This window comes from Neoarius graeffei, chromosome 9 (assembly GCF_027579695.1).
Source record: "Neoarius graeffei isolate fNeoGra1 chromosome 9, fNeoGra1.pri, whole genome shotgun sequence".
In the NCBI taxonomy this organism is placed as follows: domain Eukaryota; kingdom Metazoa; phylum Chordata; class Actinopteri; order Siluriformes; family Ariidae; genus Neoarius; species Neoarius graeffei.
This window is the reverse complement of record NC_083577.1, coordinates 44,587,403-44,607,499: the sequence shown is the minus strand read 5'-3', so window position 1 is coordinate 44,607,499 and position 20,097 is coordinate 44,587,403. Positions and strand designations below refer to the sequence as shown.

The window sequence follows — 20,097 nt, the reverse complement described above, 5'->3', positions numbered from 1 at the left end:
GCCACCCTTAGTTCGTTTTCAATGTTCAACTTTGCCCTGTATTTGATCATCATACCGCCTTATCTTTTTCGCTGCCGAAGTGCATGGGAACTCGTCCTGTGCAGCAGCCTTGCGTTTTGTAGGAAGCACGCGTAGAAACTTGTCCATGTTGTCATAAAGTCGCCGTCCGATGTTTTGTTCTGAATCTCAAAATAGGGACCTGTTTTATACAGTTTGTATTCACAGGAGGAGGGTTTGCTAATAACAACAACAATATCAGAGCAATCCAACAGATTGGAGGGCGGGGAGCGATTATGGAGTGAAAGGGGGTGATTGGGTTCTATAGACTGATTTAATGACTCTCTGCCGGCTGATGCATTACCAACATTCCGACACCATTCAAAACATTCCAATGCCCGTTTTTTTTTCCTGTGTTATGCAAACAGTCCCGTCTCTCCGCGACCCCCCTGGAGTCCCTCCGCGACCCCCACTTTGGGAACCGCTGAGTTAACCTAACCTGCATGTCTTTGGACTGTAGGGGAAACCGGAGCACCCGGAGGAAACCCACGCGGACACGGGGAGAACATGCAAACTCCGCACAGAAAGGCCCTCGCCGGCCACGGGGCTCGAACCCGGACCTTCTTGCTGTAAGGCGACAGCGCTAACCACTACACCACCGTGCTGCCCCACTACTTGTATTTGCACCATTAAATCATCAATCATTTTCACAGATAAAAAAAAAAAAAAATCCTACTGCAAGGTCAAAGTTGCTACAAAAGTGAATTTATTTACACAATTAATTTTCCACATGGCATGCTGTGCTTTCTCCTTGCCAAAACAGTGTATTTTCCACTTCATTGCACTTGTTCGGTGGTGATCGCCTTAAGCTGTAATTACACACCACTTGAAACAGACTTCACAAGAACTGTATTAAAGTGCGAGTTCAAAGCTCGTGGCCATGAAGCGCTTGTTCCGATGGAGTGAATTCTAACGAAATATTTACACGACTATGCCATTTATTTCCTATTCTGCATTACGCTCTCCAAAAAAAAAAAATGCATGGTAGACGGGATCAATCATTTGACCAATCCTGTGAAGACAATAGCCTGTAGCGGTTGGCATTTCTGCACTCGAGTGTTGCACTGCTCTATTAGGATGTCACTGCCTGCAGCTGTCCAACACGTACGTTTACAAGATTAAAAAGAGTACAGGGCAACACAGAGCTCAGCGCAGAATCATTCATTATGGGCAAGAAGAAGAAGAAGAAGAAAGAGGAGGCTGGCAGGGGTTGTGGTGATTGAGGGGTGGAGTACATGAGAAGAGGCAAGAAATGAGAAAAGCGAGTACAAAAATGACCAGGAAACCGATGCAAGAGTGATTTTCAGTGATACGAGCCATACATCATGCATTGTAATAACGCATGGCATCTATAGTCGAGAGACACACAGCAGGCCAGATTTTAAAGAACAGAAGGGCATGAGGGGGAGAGGGTGCACAGATCAGCATTCTGTCCGTGTCTCCGCTTAGTGAGCTCTATCCGATGGCTAATCATTGCATATTAGAGCCTGTTAAGCTCCAGTCTCTTTTAAAGATCAAATACAACTGCCTAATGAAGGCATTCCAGGTCAAAGCACAAAGGTTTGCGAGTATTTATTTTTTTAATCCCGTAATGTTCATGCCACATTATGATTTAAGAGAGATAATGGTTATAATACACACCCAGAAGAGGGTTGCAGATAGCTGCTGGATATGGACAGCGTATCGAAATGAATGAGTAGCCTTTCTCCAACCTGCATTCAGTAAAATGTGCAGTGTTTGAAACTTGGCTAATGGATGACAAAGGGATGTGTGTGCAACATCATATTATATACGCGTGTCCCACTCAAACACACAGGAAGTAAAGATGAAGGACCACTGTGGAGTACAGTACCCCCTCTGTGAGCGAGCCTCTTGCTCCTCATTAAAGCTCATAGGCAACGGTTTTCAATTTATGCACATTTGAAACTTTATACATGTCAAAAAAACCCTCCGTAATTTTCTTCTGGTCCCAAGAAGTATTGTTAATAAGTAGTGCTGTCAAAAATGTCGCGTTATTAACGCGTTAACTTGACTCAATTTTAACGGCGATAATTTTTTTATCCTGAGATTAACGCTCTGTGACATGATGTAGGTTTTTCATAAGCTTTTGAAACTGCCAGGAACTTGGAACAGAGACAAAACGATAGCAGCTAGACTGTAATGCCACGCCCCGCACAGCCAGAGTCCTCTGCCCTCCCCAAAGAACCAGCGCGGGCAGGGCGCGCTAGTAGAGATGGGATTTATGGCTCTTTGATGGGATCCGCATCTTTGTGATCCGTTCTTTGAAAAGAGCCGTTCAAAAGACTGGCTCATTTGGCTCTTTTTAAATATTTATTCAGTTTTAAGAAGACAGCGTCTAAAGAAGCCAGATCCCTCTGAACTCAATGCTATCCCAGAAATCCTTCCTGTAATATGCAAATTTGGCCGCCTCTGATTGGACAGCGCGACGCATCAACAGGCAGAAAGTGTAAAAGCACAAAATGTGTTAAGTGAGCTGAAACAGTAAAGATCAGATTCAATGCAATATTTATCAACGAACAACTTAAACTTAATATAATAGTGTACTTTATATTATAATCAAGCATGTCAAGCCTACCGTCACTGTGTAACCTGTCTCTCTGATTAAAAGTTGTAGACTAACTCAGACAGTAGCTCATTTCACTCATGGTTCTTTTGCTAGCCCCGCGCCGGTGCTCGGCTTAGGTTTTACTTTGCAGTGGCTGTGACAAGACGCGTTATGCTTTGTAATAAAAAAAAAAACATTGGTACAAAGCAAGCCCATTCACTTTTTTATGCTGATAAGAGAATTACAATGGTCTTTTATGTGACAAAAATGTGCGATTAAATTGCGATTAATCGCGAGTTAACTATGACTGTCGCGACATTAATCGCGATTAAATATTTTAATCGCATGACAGCCCTATTAATAAGTAATAATTAAAATGTTAGTGCGGATCGCGGCAAATTTCTGTTCAGCTATTTTCGTGACCACTTGGCGCGTGACGTCATTCAAGACAAACGAACCGCTTGAGTTGAGTCCACTTCTGTTTACTTGCATTGCCGTTCGGCTTGAGTGCAGATGCGCGTTCGGGAATTTCCAAAGAAAAACCATGCCTTATTGTTGTGCAGTGAACTGTAACAACGGGACTGGTTCAGGAAGAAGTTCTTACCTTTTTCCGAGAGAGATGAGATGAGGCAGAGAGAGTGGGTTGGCTTTTTCCGAAAGAGGAGACGAGGCGGAGAGAGTGGATTGTGCGTGTGAAGCGAGAGGGTTGGCAGCCAGGTAAATACGCCGCTCTGTGCTCCGATCACTTCGACGGTTCACTTTTGAAGAATCCCCATCTGTTGGAGAGTTTAGGTGTCCGTGTCGGACAGAGAAGGCTCAAACCTGACGCTGTTCCGACAAAATTCGAGCAGTCAAAGAAGAAACGGACCAGCAACGCTCAAGCAAAAAGGAGAAGATTGGAGGTAAACATTTTTTACCTCTCTCATTTAAATGTTCGGTAGTTGAAAAAAAAAAATCATTGATAGACGAGATGAGATGTCAGGCCCGATATATTGACGCCGCGAAACACCGCGGATGGCAGGCTAATGTGGCCTACCGGCGCACTGTCAAGTAATCGTTACCTATATCTACTATGGCTTCGCAACGGCCATAGTTTCATACATATATGGTTTCACCTCTCGATATTCAATTTGGAGAGTTCCTACTTCAAAATCGCTATTAGACATTTTACACAACCTCTCATGACCAAAGTCCGTACACGTGTGCTCGGTTCGCAAGTAAACACCGAACTGCTCCCAGTCTGTTTGCCTTGAATGACGTCACGATGACGGTCCCCTGGCAGTAAAACTGTGCGTGAGAGAGATGTAAACAAACCTTCGGAACTTGCACAAACATATGCACATTCATATTTTAACCGTTTTATTCAATTTTAGGGTGCAAATTAGACACCGGGAAGATTTAATTTAGTTTTTGGGTCGTTCTTCTAGACAAAGTTGATATTCTATGTTCCACCTCCGACCCTTGCCTATGACCTTTAAACAGGTCAAACTGGTCAACTGACAGTTCTTGTGCAATTAATGAGTCTAAAGCCATATCCATGATCAAACTCTCACACACTCACGGTAAGTAAATGAACTCTGGAGGAAAATGCTACGTTGGTTTGTCTTGTGTCATGCATGGTTTTGTATTTATACATCTGTCAATATTCGTATGGAATCATTTATGATTATGTTCATTTATTGGCCAAAGTTAGAGAAGCAGATTTGGGCCGAAAGGGTCACCAGTTTGATTCCCTGGACCAGCAGAAAAATGTGGGGGGAGTAAACGAACAGTTCGTTCCTCTCTCATAGCTGAAGCGCCCTTGAGCAAAACACCTCCCTGGGCACTGTAGCACAGCTGCCCACTGATATTGTTCACTTGTGTGTGTGTTCACTGCTTCAGACGGGTTAAATGCAGAGGAGGAATTTTGCTGTGCTCTAGTGTACATGTGACAAAACAAAGGCTTTTTGTTTTGTCACATGTACAGTGGGGCAAAAAAGTATTTAGTCAGTCACCAATTGTGCAAGTTCTCCCACTTAAAAAGATGAGAGAGGCCTGTAATTTTCATCATAGGTACACTTCAACTATGAGAGACAGAATGAGAAAAAAAATCCAGAAAATCACATTGTCTGATTTTTAAAGAATTTATTTGCAAATTATGGTGGAAAATAAGTATTTGGTCAATAACAAAAGTTCATCTCAATACTTTGTTATATACCCTTTGTTGGCAATGACAGAGGTCAAACGTTTTCTGTAAGTCTTCACAAGGTTTTCACACACTGTTGCTGGTATTTTGGCCCATTCCTCCATGCAGATCTCCTCTAGAGCAGTGATGTTTTGGGGCTGTCGCTGGGCAACATGGACTTTCAACTCCCTCCAAAGATTTTCTATGGGGTTGAGATCTGGAGACTGGCTAGGCCACTCCAGGACCTTGAAATGCTTCTTACGAAGCCACTCCTTCGTTGCCCGGGCGGTGTGTTTGGGATCATTGTCATGCTGAAAGACCCAGCCACATTTCATCTTCAATGCCCTTGCTGATGGAAGGAGGTTTTCACTCAAAATCTCACGATACATGGCCCCATTCATTCTTTCCTTTACACGGATCAGTCGTCCTGGTCCCTTTGCAGAAAAACAGCCCCAAAGCATGATGTTTCCACCCCCATGCTTCACAGTAGGTATGGTGTTCTTTGGATGCAACTCAGCATTCTTTCTCCTCCAAACATGACAAGTTGAGTTTTTAACAAAAAGTTCTATTTTGGTTTTATCTGACCATATGACATTCTCCCAATCCTCTTCTGGATCATCCAAATGCTCTCTAGAAAACTTCAGACGGGCCTGGACATGTACTGGCTTAAGCAGGGGGACACGTCTGGCACTGCAGGATTTGAGTCCCTGGCGGCGTAGTGTGTTACTGATGGTAGCCTTTGTTACTTTGGTCCCAGCTCTCTGCAGGTCATTCACTAGGTCCCCCCGTGTGGTTCTGGGATTTTTGCTCACCGTTCTTGTGATCATTTTGACCCCACGGGGTGAGATCTTGCGTGGGGCCCCAGATCGAGGGAGATCATCAGTGGTATTGTATGTCTTCCATTTTCTAATAATTGCTCCCACAGTTGATTTCTTCACACCAAGCTGCTTACCTATTGCAGATTCAGTCTTCCCAGCCTGGTGCAGGTCTACAATTTTGTTTCTGGTGTCCTTTGACAGCTCTTTGGTCTTGGCCATAGTGGAGTTTGGAGTGTGACTGTTTGAGGTTGTGGACAGGTGTCTTTTATACTGATAATGAGTTCAAACAGGTGCCATTAATCCAGGTAACGAGTGGAGGACAGAGGAGCCTCTTAAAGAAGTTGTTACAGGTCTGTGAGAGCCAGAAATCTTGCTTGTTTGTAGGTGACCAAATACTTATTTTACCGAGGAATTTACCAATCAATTCATTAAAAATCCTACAATGTGATTTCCTGGATTCTTTCCCCCCATTTTGTCTCTCATAGTTGAAGTGTACCTATGATGAAAATTACAGGCCTCTCTCATCTTTTTAAGTGGGAGAACTTGCACAATTGGTGGCTGACTAAATACTTTTTTGCCCCACTGTACATGGGCAGCATCTACTGTTAGATACTTAATGAACTTAAAATGATAAAACTCCTCATTCATTTATTTCTACATTGCATGATAATGTAGCTTATATGAATATAAAGTAGGGGTGCAATGATGACCTATTTTTTTCCAGACCGAGTGTGAGTACTCGCATTTTAGTACTCACCAATACCATTTTCCCGTTACAGTGTGATGTGACTGATGCTTGCAAGGATGTATTTGTTTATATTAGGAAACACACTGGGCGGCACGGTGGTGTAGTGGTCATCACTGTCGCCTCACAGCAAGAAGGTCCGGGTTTGAGCCCTGTGGCCGGCGAGGGCCTTTCTGTGCGGAGTTTGCATGTTCTCCCCGTGTCCGCGTGGGTTTCCTCCGGGTGCTCCGGTTTCCCCCACAGTCCAAAGACATGCAGGTTAGGTTAACTGGTGACTCTAAATTGACCGTAGGTGTGAATGTGAGTGTGAATGGTTGTCTGTGTCTATGTGTCAGCCCTGTGATGACCTGGCGACTTGTCCAGGGTGTACCCCGCCTTTCGCCCAGTCAGCTGGGATAGGCTCCAGCTTGCCTGCGACCCTGTAGAACAGGATAAAGCGGCTAGAGATAATGAGATGAGAGGAAACACACTTAACAGCAAACATGTGACTCCTACGTTAGTGTAAAATCTAAATAAATAAATAAATAAATAAATAAAATGTGTGTGTATATGTATATATTATATACACACGCACACACACATATATATATATATATATATATATATATATATATATATATATATATAAAAAGGTAATCTATCCACTGTGCAGTTAAGCGACTACCAAAACAAACAGAACGGAAATGTGAGAGAGGACCGACCTCCACGACAAATTGTTTACAACAGGAAAAATCAACAAAAGGACTACATTTTGTTTCCCAAGGGAAGCTCTACCCAAAACATCGAGCAGAACTGAATTCGCAGGATAAATGAGAGAGGAGACAATTCTAGTTAGGAGAAAATTTAAGTTAACCTAATTACTAATTTGTTAGCAATATTTTGACAAAACGACCAAGTTTTGTGCAGGTCTAGTTCTTTCAAATAAAACAATCAGAACTGAAATCCATTGAAAACTGAGGGAGGAGAGACGATTTAACTGAAAATCAACAAACAAATGACCAAGTTTTGTTCCCTGAGGGAAGATCTACCCAAAACATCAATCAGAACCAAAATCGGGTGAGAACTGCAAGTGGAGATACAATTCTAGTGAAAAGTCCAAAAGCTCGTTAAAGGAACAGTCCACCGTACTTCCATAATGAAATATGCTCTTATCTGAATTGAGACGAGCTGCTCCGTACCTCTCCGAGCTTTGCGAGACCTCCCAGTCAGTCAGACGCAGTCAGACGCGCTGTCACTCCTGTTAGCAATGTAGCTAGGCTCAGTATGGCCAATGGTATTTTTTGGGGTTGTAGTTAGATGCGACCAAACTCTTCCGCGTTTTTCCTGTTTACATAGGTTTATATGACCAGTGATATGAAACAAGTTCAGTTACTCAAATTGAAACGTAGCGATTTTCTATGCTATGGAAAGTGCGCACTATAATGACAGGCGTACTAACACCTTCTGCGCGCTTCGGCAGCGCATTGATACGGAACTCAGATATCAATGCACTGCCGAAGCGCGCAGAAGGTGTTAGTACGCCTGTCATTATAGTGCGGACTTTCCATAGCATAGAAAATCGCTACGTTTCAATTTGTCTAACTGAACTTGTTTCATATCACTGGTCATATAAACCTATGTAAACAGGAAAAACGCGGAAGAGTTTGGTCGCATCTAACTACAGCCCCAAAAAATACCATTGGCCATACTGAGCCTAGCTACATTGCTAACAGGAGTGACAGCGCGTCTGACTGACTGGGAGGTCTCGCAAAGCTCGGAGAGGTACGGAGCAGCTCGTCTCAATTCAGATAAGAGCATATTTCATTATGGAAGTACGGTGGACTGTTCCTTTAAGGTGACCCAATCAGCAGTTCATTAGCAAAAATTTGACAATACAATGACCAAGTGTTGTGCAGAAGGACTAGTTCTTTCAAACAATCCGAACAGAAATCCATTGAGAACTGAGGGAGGAAACATGATTTTACTGAAAATAAACAAAGTTGTAAACACAGTTTACAACAGGAAAAATCAACAACCAACCAAGTTTTGTTCCTCATGGGAGGATCTACCCAAACCATCGATCAGAACTGGAATCAGATGAGAAATGAGAGAGGAGAAAATTCTAGTGAGAGGCCTGGAAAATTCGTTCTTGTGTGGAGTGAGGAGTTCTTTCGAACAAAACAATCGGAACGGAAATTCGTGGAGAATTGACGGAGGGGACATGATTGAACTGAATTGTGGATGACGGATGGACGCCACGCCATGGCAATAGCTCATCGGCCTTATGGCCAGATGAGCTAATAGCCTTCAGGATTGGGCTGTTCTGGTTGATTTTATTTTCTCTCTCCTACTAATGGAGCACTTGCATGTGACATCACAGCCGATCCAGATTGTGACAGACGCCATCGTGTCGGTCAAACGCCATATTCCGCCTTCTACTTCTGGTTCTACTTCTGCTTTTACTTCTACCTTTTCTTCTGGAAAACCCTACTATATACAATTCTACTACAACGGCTGCGGCTACAAGCTCTCCCTACCTGTGCACGTTTTTTATGTTTTTTGTGTGTATTTTTGCGTGTTGTTCGTCTGTACCAGACTTTAATATCCACTACAACCGTATGGACTTACTGGACATTGGTTTCCAGCAGAAAATGACGGTTTGTAGCGATTTCCATCGCATGCACAACATTCCGGACGAGAAAAAAAAAAAAAAAAACATTCCGGACGAGACAGCGAGACCAGCGGGGTCTCCGTGGATTGTTATTGGAAGCAAAGCGAAGGAGGCGGCGCCGGGAGTGGAAGCAAAAGCGAGGCTACAGGCAGAGCCGGCCTGTTGACTAAGCTCAGAAAACAGCTACTCAAACCTCCACTGCCAAGCCTCTACCTCTCCAACGCCAGATCCATGTAAACAAGACGGACGATTTGGAATTACCTTATTCTATTCTATAATTGGCTGGTCAGTGCTATACTCAATACTTAAGTGACTTACCCACCCAAAATCATTCATCTTTTTGTGATTCAGGAAGTGACGATGCAAGTGAAGAAGCAAACTTAAAATACCAAAAGTAGCAAATCAAAGATGTCTATCCAGATGGGACTGAACTTTGGCTGCAGAGCTCAAAAAAATAAAATAAAATAAAATAAAAAAGGAGGGGTGGGGGAGAAGTGGGAAGGGCAAGTAATTTGGTCTGCAATTCTCTCAGAGGACGTCAGGGGGAAACACAAATTGGCAGTTCAGACAGAAATAAAAACCGAGAGGCACCTGTAAACGATGGAAATACTCCATGCCACCATGTAAATTTGATTGTCTGAATAGGACTCAACGCTCTTCCCCTTCCTCTCATTCATTATGTGCACTTGCTTCTCGCTCTTTGTCCTGCTGAATGTTTCTCTATAGTGCTACCTAACTTTCAGACTTTATGTAACGTACTTATGCATGCATTGATTAAATGTAGGGAAAACGCGCGGTATGATTTACAAAAGCTCATCTCTGACCTCCATAATGAAAGCCATGCTTTAAGATTTCACATTAACATGTGATGAGTAATAAGTGAAAACAAGGCTCATTACTGGATGTTTGGGTGAACGGTTGTGGGAGATTTGATTCTGCAATGTGTAATGCGTGCCGAGTGAAACAAGAGTTCACAAAATCTAATAGAGTGAGGTACGCCTGAGGGAGGAGAGCAAAGGAAAATGCCCGACATGTTCTAATTTGAAATGAGAAAGAGAGATGGAGGAATCAGAAAATAAGACTAAAAGAATCATGCATCAGTAAGCCATTTGGGCTGTGGTGGGTGAGAGGACTATGAGGACACAGTAGGTGAAGACAAATTGCTGTGTGGGGAAATGCAACCACAAACCCTTAGCGCTATAGGAGGAGTCTTCATTTTGTGTGCTGGTTGGGTTTATGTTCAAGCAATCATACCCCCCCCCACACACACACACACACTGCCCTCTGCATTGTCCTGGCCCAGGTTAGTGGTCTGCCAGCTCAGAAAAAGCAGCCTGTCCTCAAGGCCCAGCTGCTGCAAGGACACTTGGCTACAGCAGACTTAAAAGACGAATCGGTTTCCTTCGTCCCCGCTCGGCTCAGGGGACGCAACGTACAATTCCGATGAGAATTACTCTCACTCAGCATACAGAGTGATCAGAGAACATCTGTTCTGCCTTTTTTCACGTCACCTTGACCAAGCTCAGCTAAATCTTTCAGCTTCACTGACCGACCTTAGTCTTTACTCATCATACTGATAGTGCTGAATGACACTCCAGTGTCTACTGCCAGTGAAGCTGGGTAATTAAAATCCTCTCATCACACGGCAGAACAGAAGTCAAGACAAATCCATCTCAGGTGTTACTGAGCTTCCGAGAACTTTGCCTCACACCACCTGTCTTCAGTGCTGCATTTAAGACTTTGCATCATTAAAAAAAAAACCATCAAGCCGCTGATACGTGTTTCAGTCTCAACAATACAACCCCCCCCCAAAAGCTGCCAGCTTCACCGATGTAAATATTACTTTTGAGATTTGGGCCAGGGGGTGTCAATTACACAATTTGCTCTTAACCCACATATAAGCTGTTCAACCAAGACATGTTTCATATACCATTCATTCGAGGTAGATATACAGGTGCATTTCAAACAATTAGAACATTGTGAAAAAGTTCTTTTTTCCTCCCGGAATTTAATTCAAAAAGGTAAACTTTCATATACGAGTGATTCCACGCTTATGGGTACTGAAATGGGGACATGAACTTATTTTTAAAAATTCACCTAAAACCATTTCTTTTTTTTACCATCAGGTCACAAAACATGTAATCTTTAATGAATGATATGTTAAAAGATAACTTTAATTTTCTGAGATGTAATAAAAACATATTTATATGCCAAAGTCAGAACGTAACAGAAGTGTTGTGGACATATATATTCTCAATTTTAACAATGTAGAATTACTTTTTGAAACATAGGAAGGTGATGTTTTAGCAAATATAATTAATAAACATGTGTAGTAGAATAAACATACACATTCTTTCAATAAGATTAACATGGTATATAGCTAGATTGTAATTAATTTGTAACAGACGCGAGATGGACAATCGTAACAGAAGTAATGTAACAGACATCATTTTGGAACTCATAGGCTTGACTTTGGCATATAAATATGTTTTTATTACATCTCAGAAAATTAAAGTTACCTTTTAACATATCATTCATTAAAGATTACATGTTTTGTGACCTGATGGTAAAAAAAGAAATGGTTTTAGGTGAATAAGTTCATGTCCCCATTTCAGTACCCATAAGCGTGAAATCACTCATATGCTATATTCATTGTACATAAAAGTGAAATATTTCAAACCTTTTTTTGATCAGTCAAAAAAGGATTTACATTACAGAAACGGCCAACTTTTGAAAAGTATGTTCATTTATACACTAAATGCTGGGTTGGAGCTCCTTTACCACGAATTACTGCATCAATGTGGCGTGGCATGGAGTCGATCAGCCTGAAGCACTGCCGAGGTGTTACTGAAGCCCAGGTTGCTTTGATGGCGGCCTTCAGCTCGTCTGTATTTTTGGGTCGGGTGTTTCTCATCTTTCTCTTGACAATACCCCATAGGTTCTCTATGGCGTTCAGGTCAGGCGAGTTGGCTGGCCAATCAAGCACAGTAATATTATGGTCAGCAAGCCATCTGTAGTAGTTTTGGCACTGTGGACAGGTGCCAAGTCCTGCTGGAAAAGGAAATCGGCATCTCCATAGACCTGGTCAGCAGATGGAAGAATTAAGTGCTCTAAAATCTCCTGATAAACAGCTGTGTTGACTTTGGACTTGATAAAACACAGTGGGCCAACACTGGCAGATGACATGGCACCCCAAATCATCACAGACTCAGGAAACTTCACACTGAACTTCAGACACCTTGGATTCTGTGCCTCTCCACTCTTCCTCCAGACTCTAGGACCTTGATTCCCAAATGAAATGCAAAATTTACCTTCATCTGAAAAGAGGACTTTGGACCACTGAGCAACAGTCCAGTTCTTTCTCCCCATAGCCCAGGGAAGACGCTTCTGATGTTGTCTCAGGTTCAGGAGTGGCTTGACATTAGGAGTGCGACAGTTGTAGCCCCTTTCCTGAAGACGTCCATGTGTGGTGGCTCTTGATGCACTGACACCAGCCTCAGTCCACTCCTTGTGAAGCTCTCCCAAGTTCTTGGATCGACTTTTCTTGACAGTCCTCTCAAGGCTGCAGTCATCCCTGTTGCTTGTGCACCTTTTCCAGCCACCCTTTTCAGCAATGACCTTCTGTGGCTTACCCTCCTTGTGGAGGGTAAGGATGATGGTCTTCTGGACAACTGTCAAGTCAGCAGTCTTCCCCATGATTGTGGTTGCGTGTACTGAACTAGACCAAGAGATGCATGGTATTTATTCTGTTTTACTCAGACCCGAAATGAAATATTCTAATATTTTGAGGCTTTTTTTTTTTTTAAACACAGTAGACCATAATGATCACAATTAAAATAGAAAAATGCTTGAAATATTTTAGTTGACGTGTAATGAGTCTAGAATATATTAAATTTTCACTTTCTTAAATAACTGATGGAAAATATTGAACTTTTTCATGATATTCTAATTTTTTTCAGATGCACTAGTATTCCATTTCCCAAATATATTCTATGCATAGATCCCAAAAGCACAAACAGCAAATAACTGCATTAAGTGGTGAACTTAAAGTTGTTAAAAGAAAAGCAAAAAGGTATTATGTGTTGCTGAAAAAAATTTAGTTGGCAACTGACTGATGTGGGGGACACATGGTGTGGGAAATGCAGGCATGTCTGCCACCAAATACACCAGGCTGACGAAGGCACCACTTAAGAACCAGTAAACATACGACGTAAGGTTTACCTCAAGATGTGCGGTCTGCTGAAAGAGAAACCGGTCACGGGAGACTGGCCCATTTTATACCATAAGTAAAATGAAATATGATCTTGCTGATTATGGACACTGGTGGGCTTTAATCTTTAATTTCTGTTGAATCATTTATTAGTAATTTTACTACTTGCAGTGACTCAAAAGGGGGAACTTTGCAAATATCATGCCAAGGTGAAAAATTAGCAATGAAGCAAAGAGCTGCCATAAAACAAGAGAACCACTGTAGTCAGGCAATAAATTATACCCTTCAGCTCTCAACGCTGCTAAACAACCTAGTAGCATTCCATAGAAAGCGCCAATTCATAGCTCATCTGTCCCTTTCTCCTCTCATCATACTGTCCTCTCATCTCTACGTACTGTAGGACATGCTCTTCAGCCTCACTGTTTATCTTGCCTTTACATACTGCCTCCACTGTCACCGTCAGCCAGCAGAAACCAAATCCATCAAGTGTGCTTTTTCTGCTGTGTGGCCATGTGCCCTTGAGAGCGATGTGGCCTGGTCCACTTCTTCTGATTCAAGTCTTGAGTGGCCAATAACGTGGCGTTATAGACATCCCATCCTGCTGTGTGTTTGATGAGGAGGTATGCTGTCACCTTTCATTCCCATCAAGCTGCTGGGCAGCGGCGCTCTGAGATTGAGTTACCGCCTTAAGATCGGGTTGAGCGAACACCTACGTCCGCTATAACACAGCGTCTTACAGCGAGGGGGGAAAAGGAGTGCGGACATGAAAATTGATTGGATTGAAATGGACTGTGCCCACAGATAGTGGAGACTCATTATGCAGCTCTAGCAGGAAAGAAAGGGAAAAAAAACCATATAGCATTTTTTTAAAAGGCCTCTGGGTAGTATATTTCTACTATTGATGGAATGAAGCACTAGTGCACAGGCCTTGGATAAACTCGAAATTGGAAGACAGTGTAAAGAGGATTGACTGTTGCCTCCCCAGGAGGCTGGTAATGAGCTTAATTTCAGATAGATAGTGATCAGCATAGCATACATAAGCCTGAAACGGCATCTGTGTACTGCACTGTCAGCTACTCGGTGGCTCTGTTTGGCAGGACAGAATCATTCTGAATGAGCTTGGGCCACAAAACAAAAACCTGCTCAATATTTTTCCAAATCTGCCATCATCTACATGGGAGGTAGAATGTACTGTGTGCATTTCATCAGAAGGAACTGCATCTAGGGTGAGGGGTGGGGGTGGGGGATTGTTCAACTAGGGCAGGCGTAATATTCATCAGAAATATTGTGAAACCCTGAAACACTCTGGAAGACAGCTGGTAAAAAAACAAACAAACAAAAAAACCACAAATCATGATTCAAGGAAAACACTTCAACTTTATTTCGCGTATGCATGCAATAAGAAACTAGAAAAGCACTCGGAGAGCGCAGACCTCCGCCAAGAATCCTTTAACAAAAATCCGGGATCCAGAAGGTGATCCGGATCACTGCCAAAATTTTGATGGATTGTTACTTGTGCCCAGTCACACCTCTGGAAAAAAAATTTCAGAGCAATCCGTTCATGACTTTTTCCGTAATGTTGCTAACAGACAAACCAACGCTACCGAAAACATAACCTCCTTGGCGGAGGTAAAAATGCTCGTAAAACAGTGACATGAGACAAAGGCAACTTAAGGCCTCTGCATGCTCTTGCGACAAGGCTTTCGCAGATAGCTTTTCGCAGACAGTTGTAATTTATCGTTGAGCGGGGAGTAATAGGCGTGCGCGATGTTATTCACCGGCACAACGCAAGGGGGCGCGAAGTCGCTAGGAGTAGTTGGTGGGTGTGGTTAGTGGAGTGTTTATCCTCCGGTTACTTATAATGACGAACTTTTTTTTTTTTATAATGACTAGAACTGGAGTCGTATAGATGTACGTACTTCCTCAATCAACCGCTCTTCATGCTGCTTCATCTTCGCTCGTGTTTTTAAAAATGCCGGTCGTGAAAACAAAACAAACCGGGAAAGTAGGGAAGCGGAAGTGCGTGTACAGCGGATGTGGAGTGGACCAATCAGAGTCCTCTTGTCTGCGGCGCTGTCTGCGAGGCTTCTGCGGTGGTCACAATTTTTGGGAGGTGCGCGCAGAGCGTCTGCGAAGGTGGGGGGGCTACGCAGACACTGTCTGCGAGGACTGGGTTGTCAGCATAAATTGGCCTTTAGCAGTTAAGCCTCTGAACAGGCTTGTAGTATTCGAGTCCAGGACTCGGACTCGAGTCCGATTCGTGCCCTAATTTTAAGGACTCGTGATTTGACTTGGACGCGAGCACTGATGACTCGGACTCATGCATTAACTGCATTCAGACTTATAAATTGGAGACGAGGACTCTGATTTTTTTTTTCTTTATGTTTTGCGAGTTTCCACAATGAACAGATTATGAAGGCCTACAAGAACAGAGTGCATTAAAGGAACAGTCCACCGTACTTCCATAATGAAATATGCTCTTATCTGAATTGAGACGAGCTGCTCCGTACCTCTCCGAGCTTTGCGCGACCTCCCAGTCAGTCAGACGCAGTCAGACGCGCTGTCACTCCTGTTAGCAATGTAGCTAGGCTCAGCATGGCCAATGGTATTTTTTGGGGCTGTAGTTAGATGCGACCAAACTCTTCCGCGTTTTTCCTGTTTACATAGGTTTATATGACCAGTGACATGAAACAAGTTCAGTTACACAAATTGAAACGTAGCGATTTTCTATGCTATGGAAAGTCCGCAATATAATGACAGGCGTACTAACACCTTCTGCGCACTTCGGCAGCGCATTAATATCTGAGCTCCGTAACGATGCGCTGCCGAAGCGCGCAGAAGGTGTTAGTATGCCTGTCATTATAGTGCGGACTTTCCATAGCATAGAAAATCGCTACGTTTCAATTTGTGTAACTGAACTTGTTTCATGTCACTGGTCATATAAACCTATGTAAACAGGAAAAACGCGGAAGAGTTTGGTCGCATCTAACTACAGCCCCCAAAAATACCATTGGCCATGCTGAGCCTAGCTACATTGCTAACAGGAGTGACAGCGCGTCTGACTGCGTCTGACTGACTGGGAGGTCGCGCAAAGCTCGGAGAGGTACGGAGCAGCTCGTCTCAATTCAGATAAGAGCATATTGCATTATGGAAGTACGGTGGACTGTTCCTTTAAAAGTGGAAACATAACTGTACCACTATAATTGTTTTTCTGACAAACAGCAGAGTGCCTCTTTCTCATAGTGCACATGCGTGCGCACACAGATGACATCAATAAAGTAGGACAGCAGAGGAAAAATAACCATACATACGCGAATAATCAAAACTATTACGATTAGGGATCAAATTAAAAAAGCTGAGCATCGTTTATTTGGCCGAGTGCCAAATAAACATCAGGGAGTAAATATGTAAAGATTTTACATGAAGTGCCCTATATAACATAAAGCAATATTATACCCTAGGTCAGGCTTGTAGTACTCGAGTCCAGGACTCCGACTCGTGCCCTAATTTTAAGGACTCGTGACTTGACTTGAGCACTAACTACATTCGGACTCGTAAACGGAAGACGAGGACTCAGATTTTTTCCTTTTTTTTGTAACATGCCATAATTTGGCATAAAATATTTATATCGACATTAATTTTTATACTAATTTCGTGCAAGAGAATGCACAGGTCACCTGCTCATACGTCATGTTCAGGAACAAACTAACGTTAATGGCGCTAAAATGCCTGGAGAGACGCCCCTAGGATTGTCCGCTTTGCTTGTACAGACTTCACGTGCAGTGGGAAAAAATGCACTGCTGTGTGTTCCGTATGTAGAAGAACTATCGAGGAGACGACGGGGACGACCTCGAACTTTAATCATCATTTGGCAAGACTCCACCCAGAGAAGGAAGTGACATGCTATGTTCATCGCTTTGTTGATAGCGGGGCTTGCTTGCTGACCGATGAGGTAGCTACGGTAGTGTTAACTCTCGCTCATGTTATTTGCCATGTTGCTTGTGTCTGACTCGACTCGGATCAATAGTAGACTCGACTCGGGTCAATAGTAGACTCGAGATTTTCTTTAATGACTTGGTTTAGCGACTCGACCAGAACACTGCCTCTGAACTCCAAGACTTCTAGATTAACATCACTGAGCCCTTAAACAAAATCTTTTCTTTTTCTTCCTTCAAGTTAAGAAACGGGGGGGGGGGACTTGAGGATTAAAAAGGTCAAGAAACTGGCTGAGATCCCTGTGAGACAGGCCTGTTCACCCTGGCACTCACCTGTGGGCTGAACTTTGACCATGGTCTTGTCAGACTGCTTGCGTGTCATGGCGTACCAGGAGCGGTCAGGGTCCTGGATCCACTCTGATGCCTCGCAGTAGTACTGGCCCTGATCTGCTGGCTGTAGGCTATAGACGGTGAGGCGGTAAGAAGTGCTGCTCGTCTTGTCCAGCCGCACGTCTCCGGAGGACAGACGCTGGCGGTATGACGTCCCAGGCCTCAGTACCATGTCTCGTGTCAGCGTGACCAGGTCCCTCGGCGGGGCAGACGGCTCGTTCGGGGAACGCACATGCCAGCTGAGTGCAACGTGTGTGTGTTGAGATGTCTGACGCGTCACCTCACAGCTCAGCATCAGTGTGTCCCCTTCCACCTTGGACAGAGTCTGAGTGGCTGACGTGACGGACAGCGTGTCCGGAATCACTGTAGGAAAAGGTAGAGAAAGGACCGAATGTTAGAAACGGGCACATAAAAACTTCAATTACACATGCTCTGACAGGAATTAAAATTTAATCAGGATTCTTCTGGCAGTGGAGCTTAACCTTCGTATTATTACTGCTCATCACCGCAGAAAAATAAAACCCTCTACTTACTTACTCTGGTTTCTGCTTCAATAAGAAACAGTCTCAACTGACCAACTCCGTTCCCCTCCGTCCTTAATAATACATCCTTAATATCCTCTAAATCGCTGTCATGTGTTTTTCTCTAATCCAAGGCAATACCATTTAACGCCTCCGTATTCACTCCATCTTACCATGCAGCTAGCATCAATTAGCATCCGCCATAATACCTCAAAGCCTGGCAGCACTGCTTATTCATCCATTACCACATGTTCAGTTATCACCTTATGGGAACGGGCTTCCCTGCTGTGCGCAAGCATAATGTTTAAGCCCTGTCTACTAGTATGGCTTTGTATCGACTGTAATCATTCTTTTGAAAAACATTTCCTAGATTCCTTAAAAAAAAAGTAAGGAATAATACAACATTATAGATCAATAATCCACTTTAGGGTGGTGTGATACCACCTGGAAATGGATTTTTTTTACACAAATCTTTAATTTATTAATAAATAACGTGCACTACTTAAATATTTTCAGTTTCATTCTAAGTTTCTTTCCCCCTTGAAGTTAACTAGGAAAAAACAGCACAACTTGTCTTGCTATCAAGAAACCAGAAAAAAAAAAAATCCTGTCCAAAGACTCTCGTGTTGGAAAACTTACTGAGACTCATTCCATAAATGTTAAATGTCTACTGATAAAAAGCGTTTGAAGTAAGAACATTTTCAGAATAGTATATGGAGCTTCCACCATACAAATCCCTGTGACGGAGCTGTAACTATGGAAACAAATCATGTTTTAGAAGGAACGCATTAATATAAACCGGTCATTTATGGTCCAGGTGGAACGACGGTCAGAGCTGCTGTTATAGAAAATGAACACACCTTCTGATCTGAGAATTCAACTGCACTGGGATATAATTTATATTTTTTATTCGAGTCAGAAAAATTACAGAATGACCGGTTACTGAACCGTGTAGATACAGGATGCCACAGAACTGAGTACACCCCTATGCAATACCACTTAAATGTTAAAGGATTCAACATTGCACAAGCTAGCTCTGGGGGAGAAAAAAAAAATAATTAAAACCCAGACAAACAAGTAAGTGCTTCAGATTTGGCACTGGGGTTATCAATGGTTTCTGTAACAGCTTAGATAGCGCAAAGGACATTGCATGAGGTCATCCTCGATGGATTGCATCCAACCCCCCCCCCAAAACACTACCCTTGCTTGCACTTCAGCACAAAACTAAGATTAAACTTTACTAAAGAACATGAAAGAAGCTTGATGAATACTGGGAGAACATTCTTTGGTCAGATGAAACCAAAAGTCAATTTGTTTGGCCGAGATTGGATCCAGCATGTTTGGTGTGAATCTGGCCAGGACGACCACAATGAACACACAGTCGCAACAGTGCTGTCAGTGCGTTTACATGCACATAGAGAGAATCGAATTTCTGCCGTTGCTCGACTGAAATCGAAGTTCAAAATGCCATGTATACACCTTAATTCGGCTGAAATTGAACCGAACTTGATTTCTCGGAATCGAGCTACACGACCTAGATTATGCGATTTCTGCCGAGCTACTTAGTGCATGTATACCCTATCGAGCTAGTAGTTGAGCTACTTACTGCCCCTTCCGGAAGTGACGAGTGACGAGACCACAAGCGGGAAACACAACAGCCTCGGTCGGCATGACAACAGTAGTAGCGAGCAGCAGAAGAGGTCAGGAGGAACAAACGAAGAAGAGAAAATGGCGATGTAGAGCTCTCTGAAGTGTGGGTGGAGCACAGAGGACGGCAGGACAAAGCTTCTGGTACTAATAGGCTTTTTATTGTCAGACTTTTCAGTTTAACAGCCTACTTTTATTCTTGAGAGAAACACACACACACACACACGCGCGCGCTGTGTTCTAGTCCCGGGATGAGCTCTCCCCTCTGCTCTCCCTCTGCCTCCTTAAATAGGGCGCGGTTACTGGGAAGACACACACAAACAGGTTAATTGCCGTCAGGTGTAGTGATTCTGCCACTCACCTTCCCTGGCTCCGCCCTCCTGTCACAGACCGG

General features: G+C 43.2%; 1 protein-coding gene across 2 annotated transcripts in view; it reads right to left on the bottom strand.

The window, feature by feature from the left end:
- The window catches only part of igsf3 (immunoglobulin superfamily, member 3), a 293,816-nt gene that overhangs the window by 80,725 nt on the left and 192,994 nt on the right, over positions 1 to 20,097 (bottom strand). For both annotated transcript variants that reach the window (XM_060929572.1, XM_060929571.1), the window contains exon 3: positions 17,479 to 17,898. In XM_060929572.1, the coding sequence (XP_060785555.1) occupies positions 17,479 to 17,898 (420 nt within the window). The remainder of the gene's footprint in view (positions 1 to 17,478; positions 17,899 to 20,097) is intronic.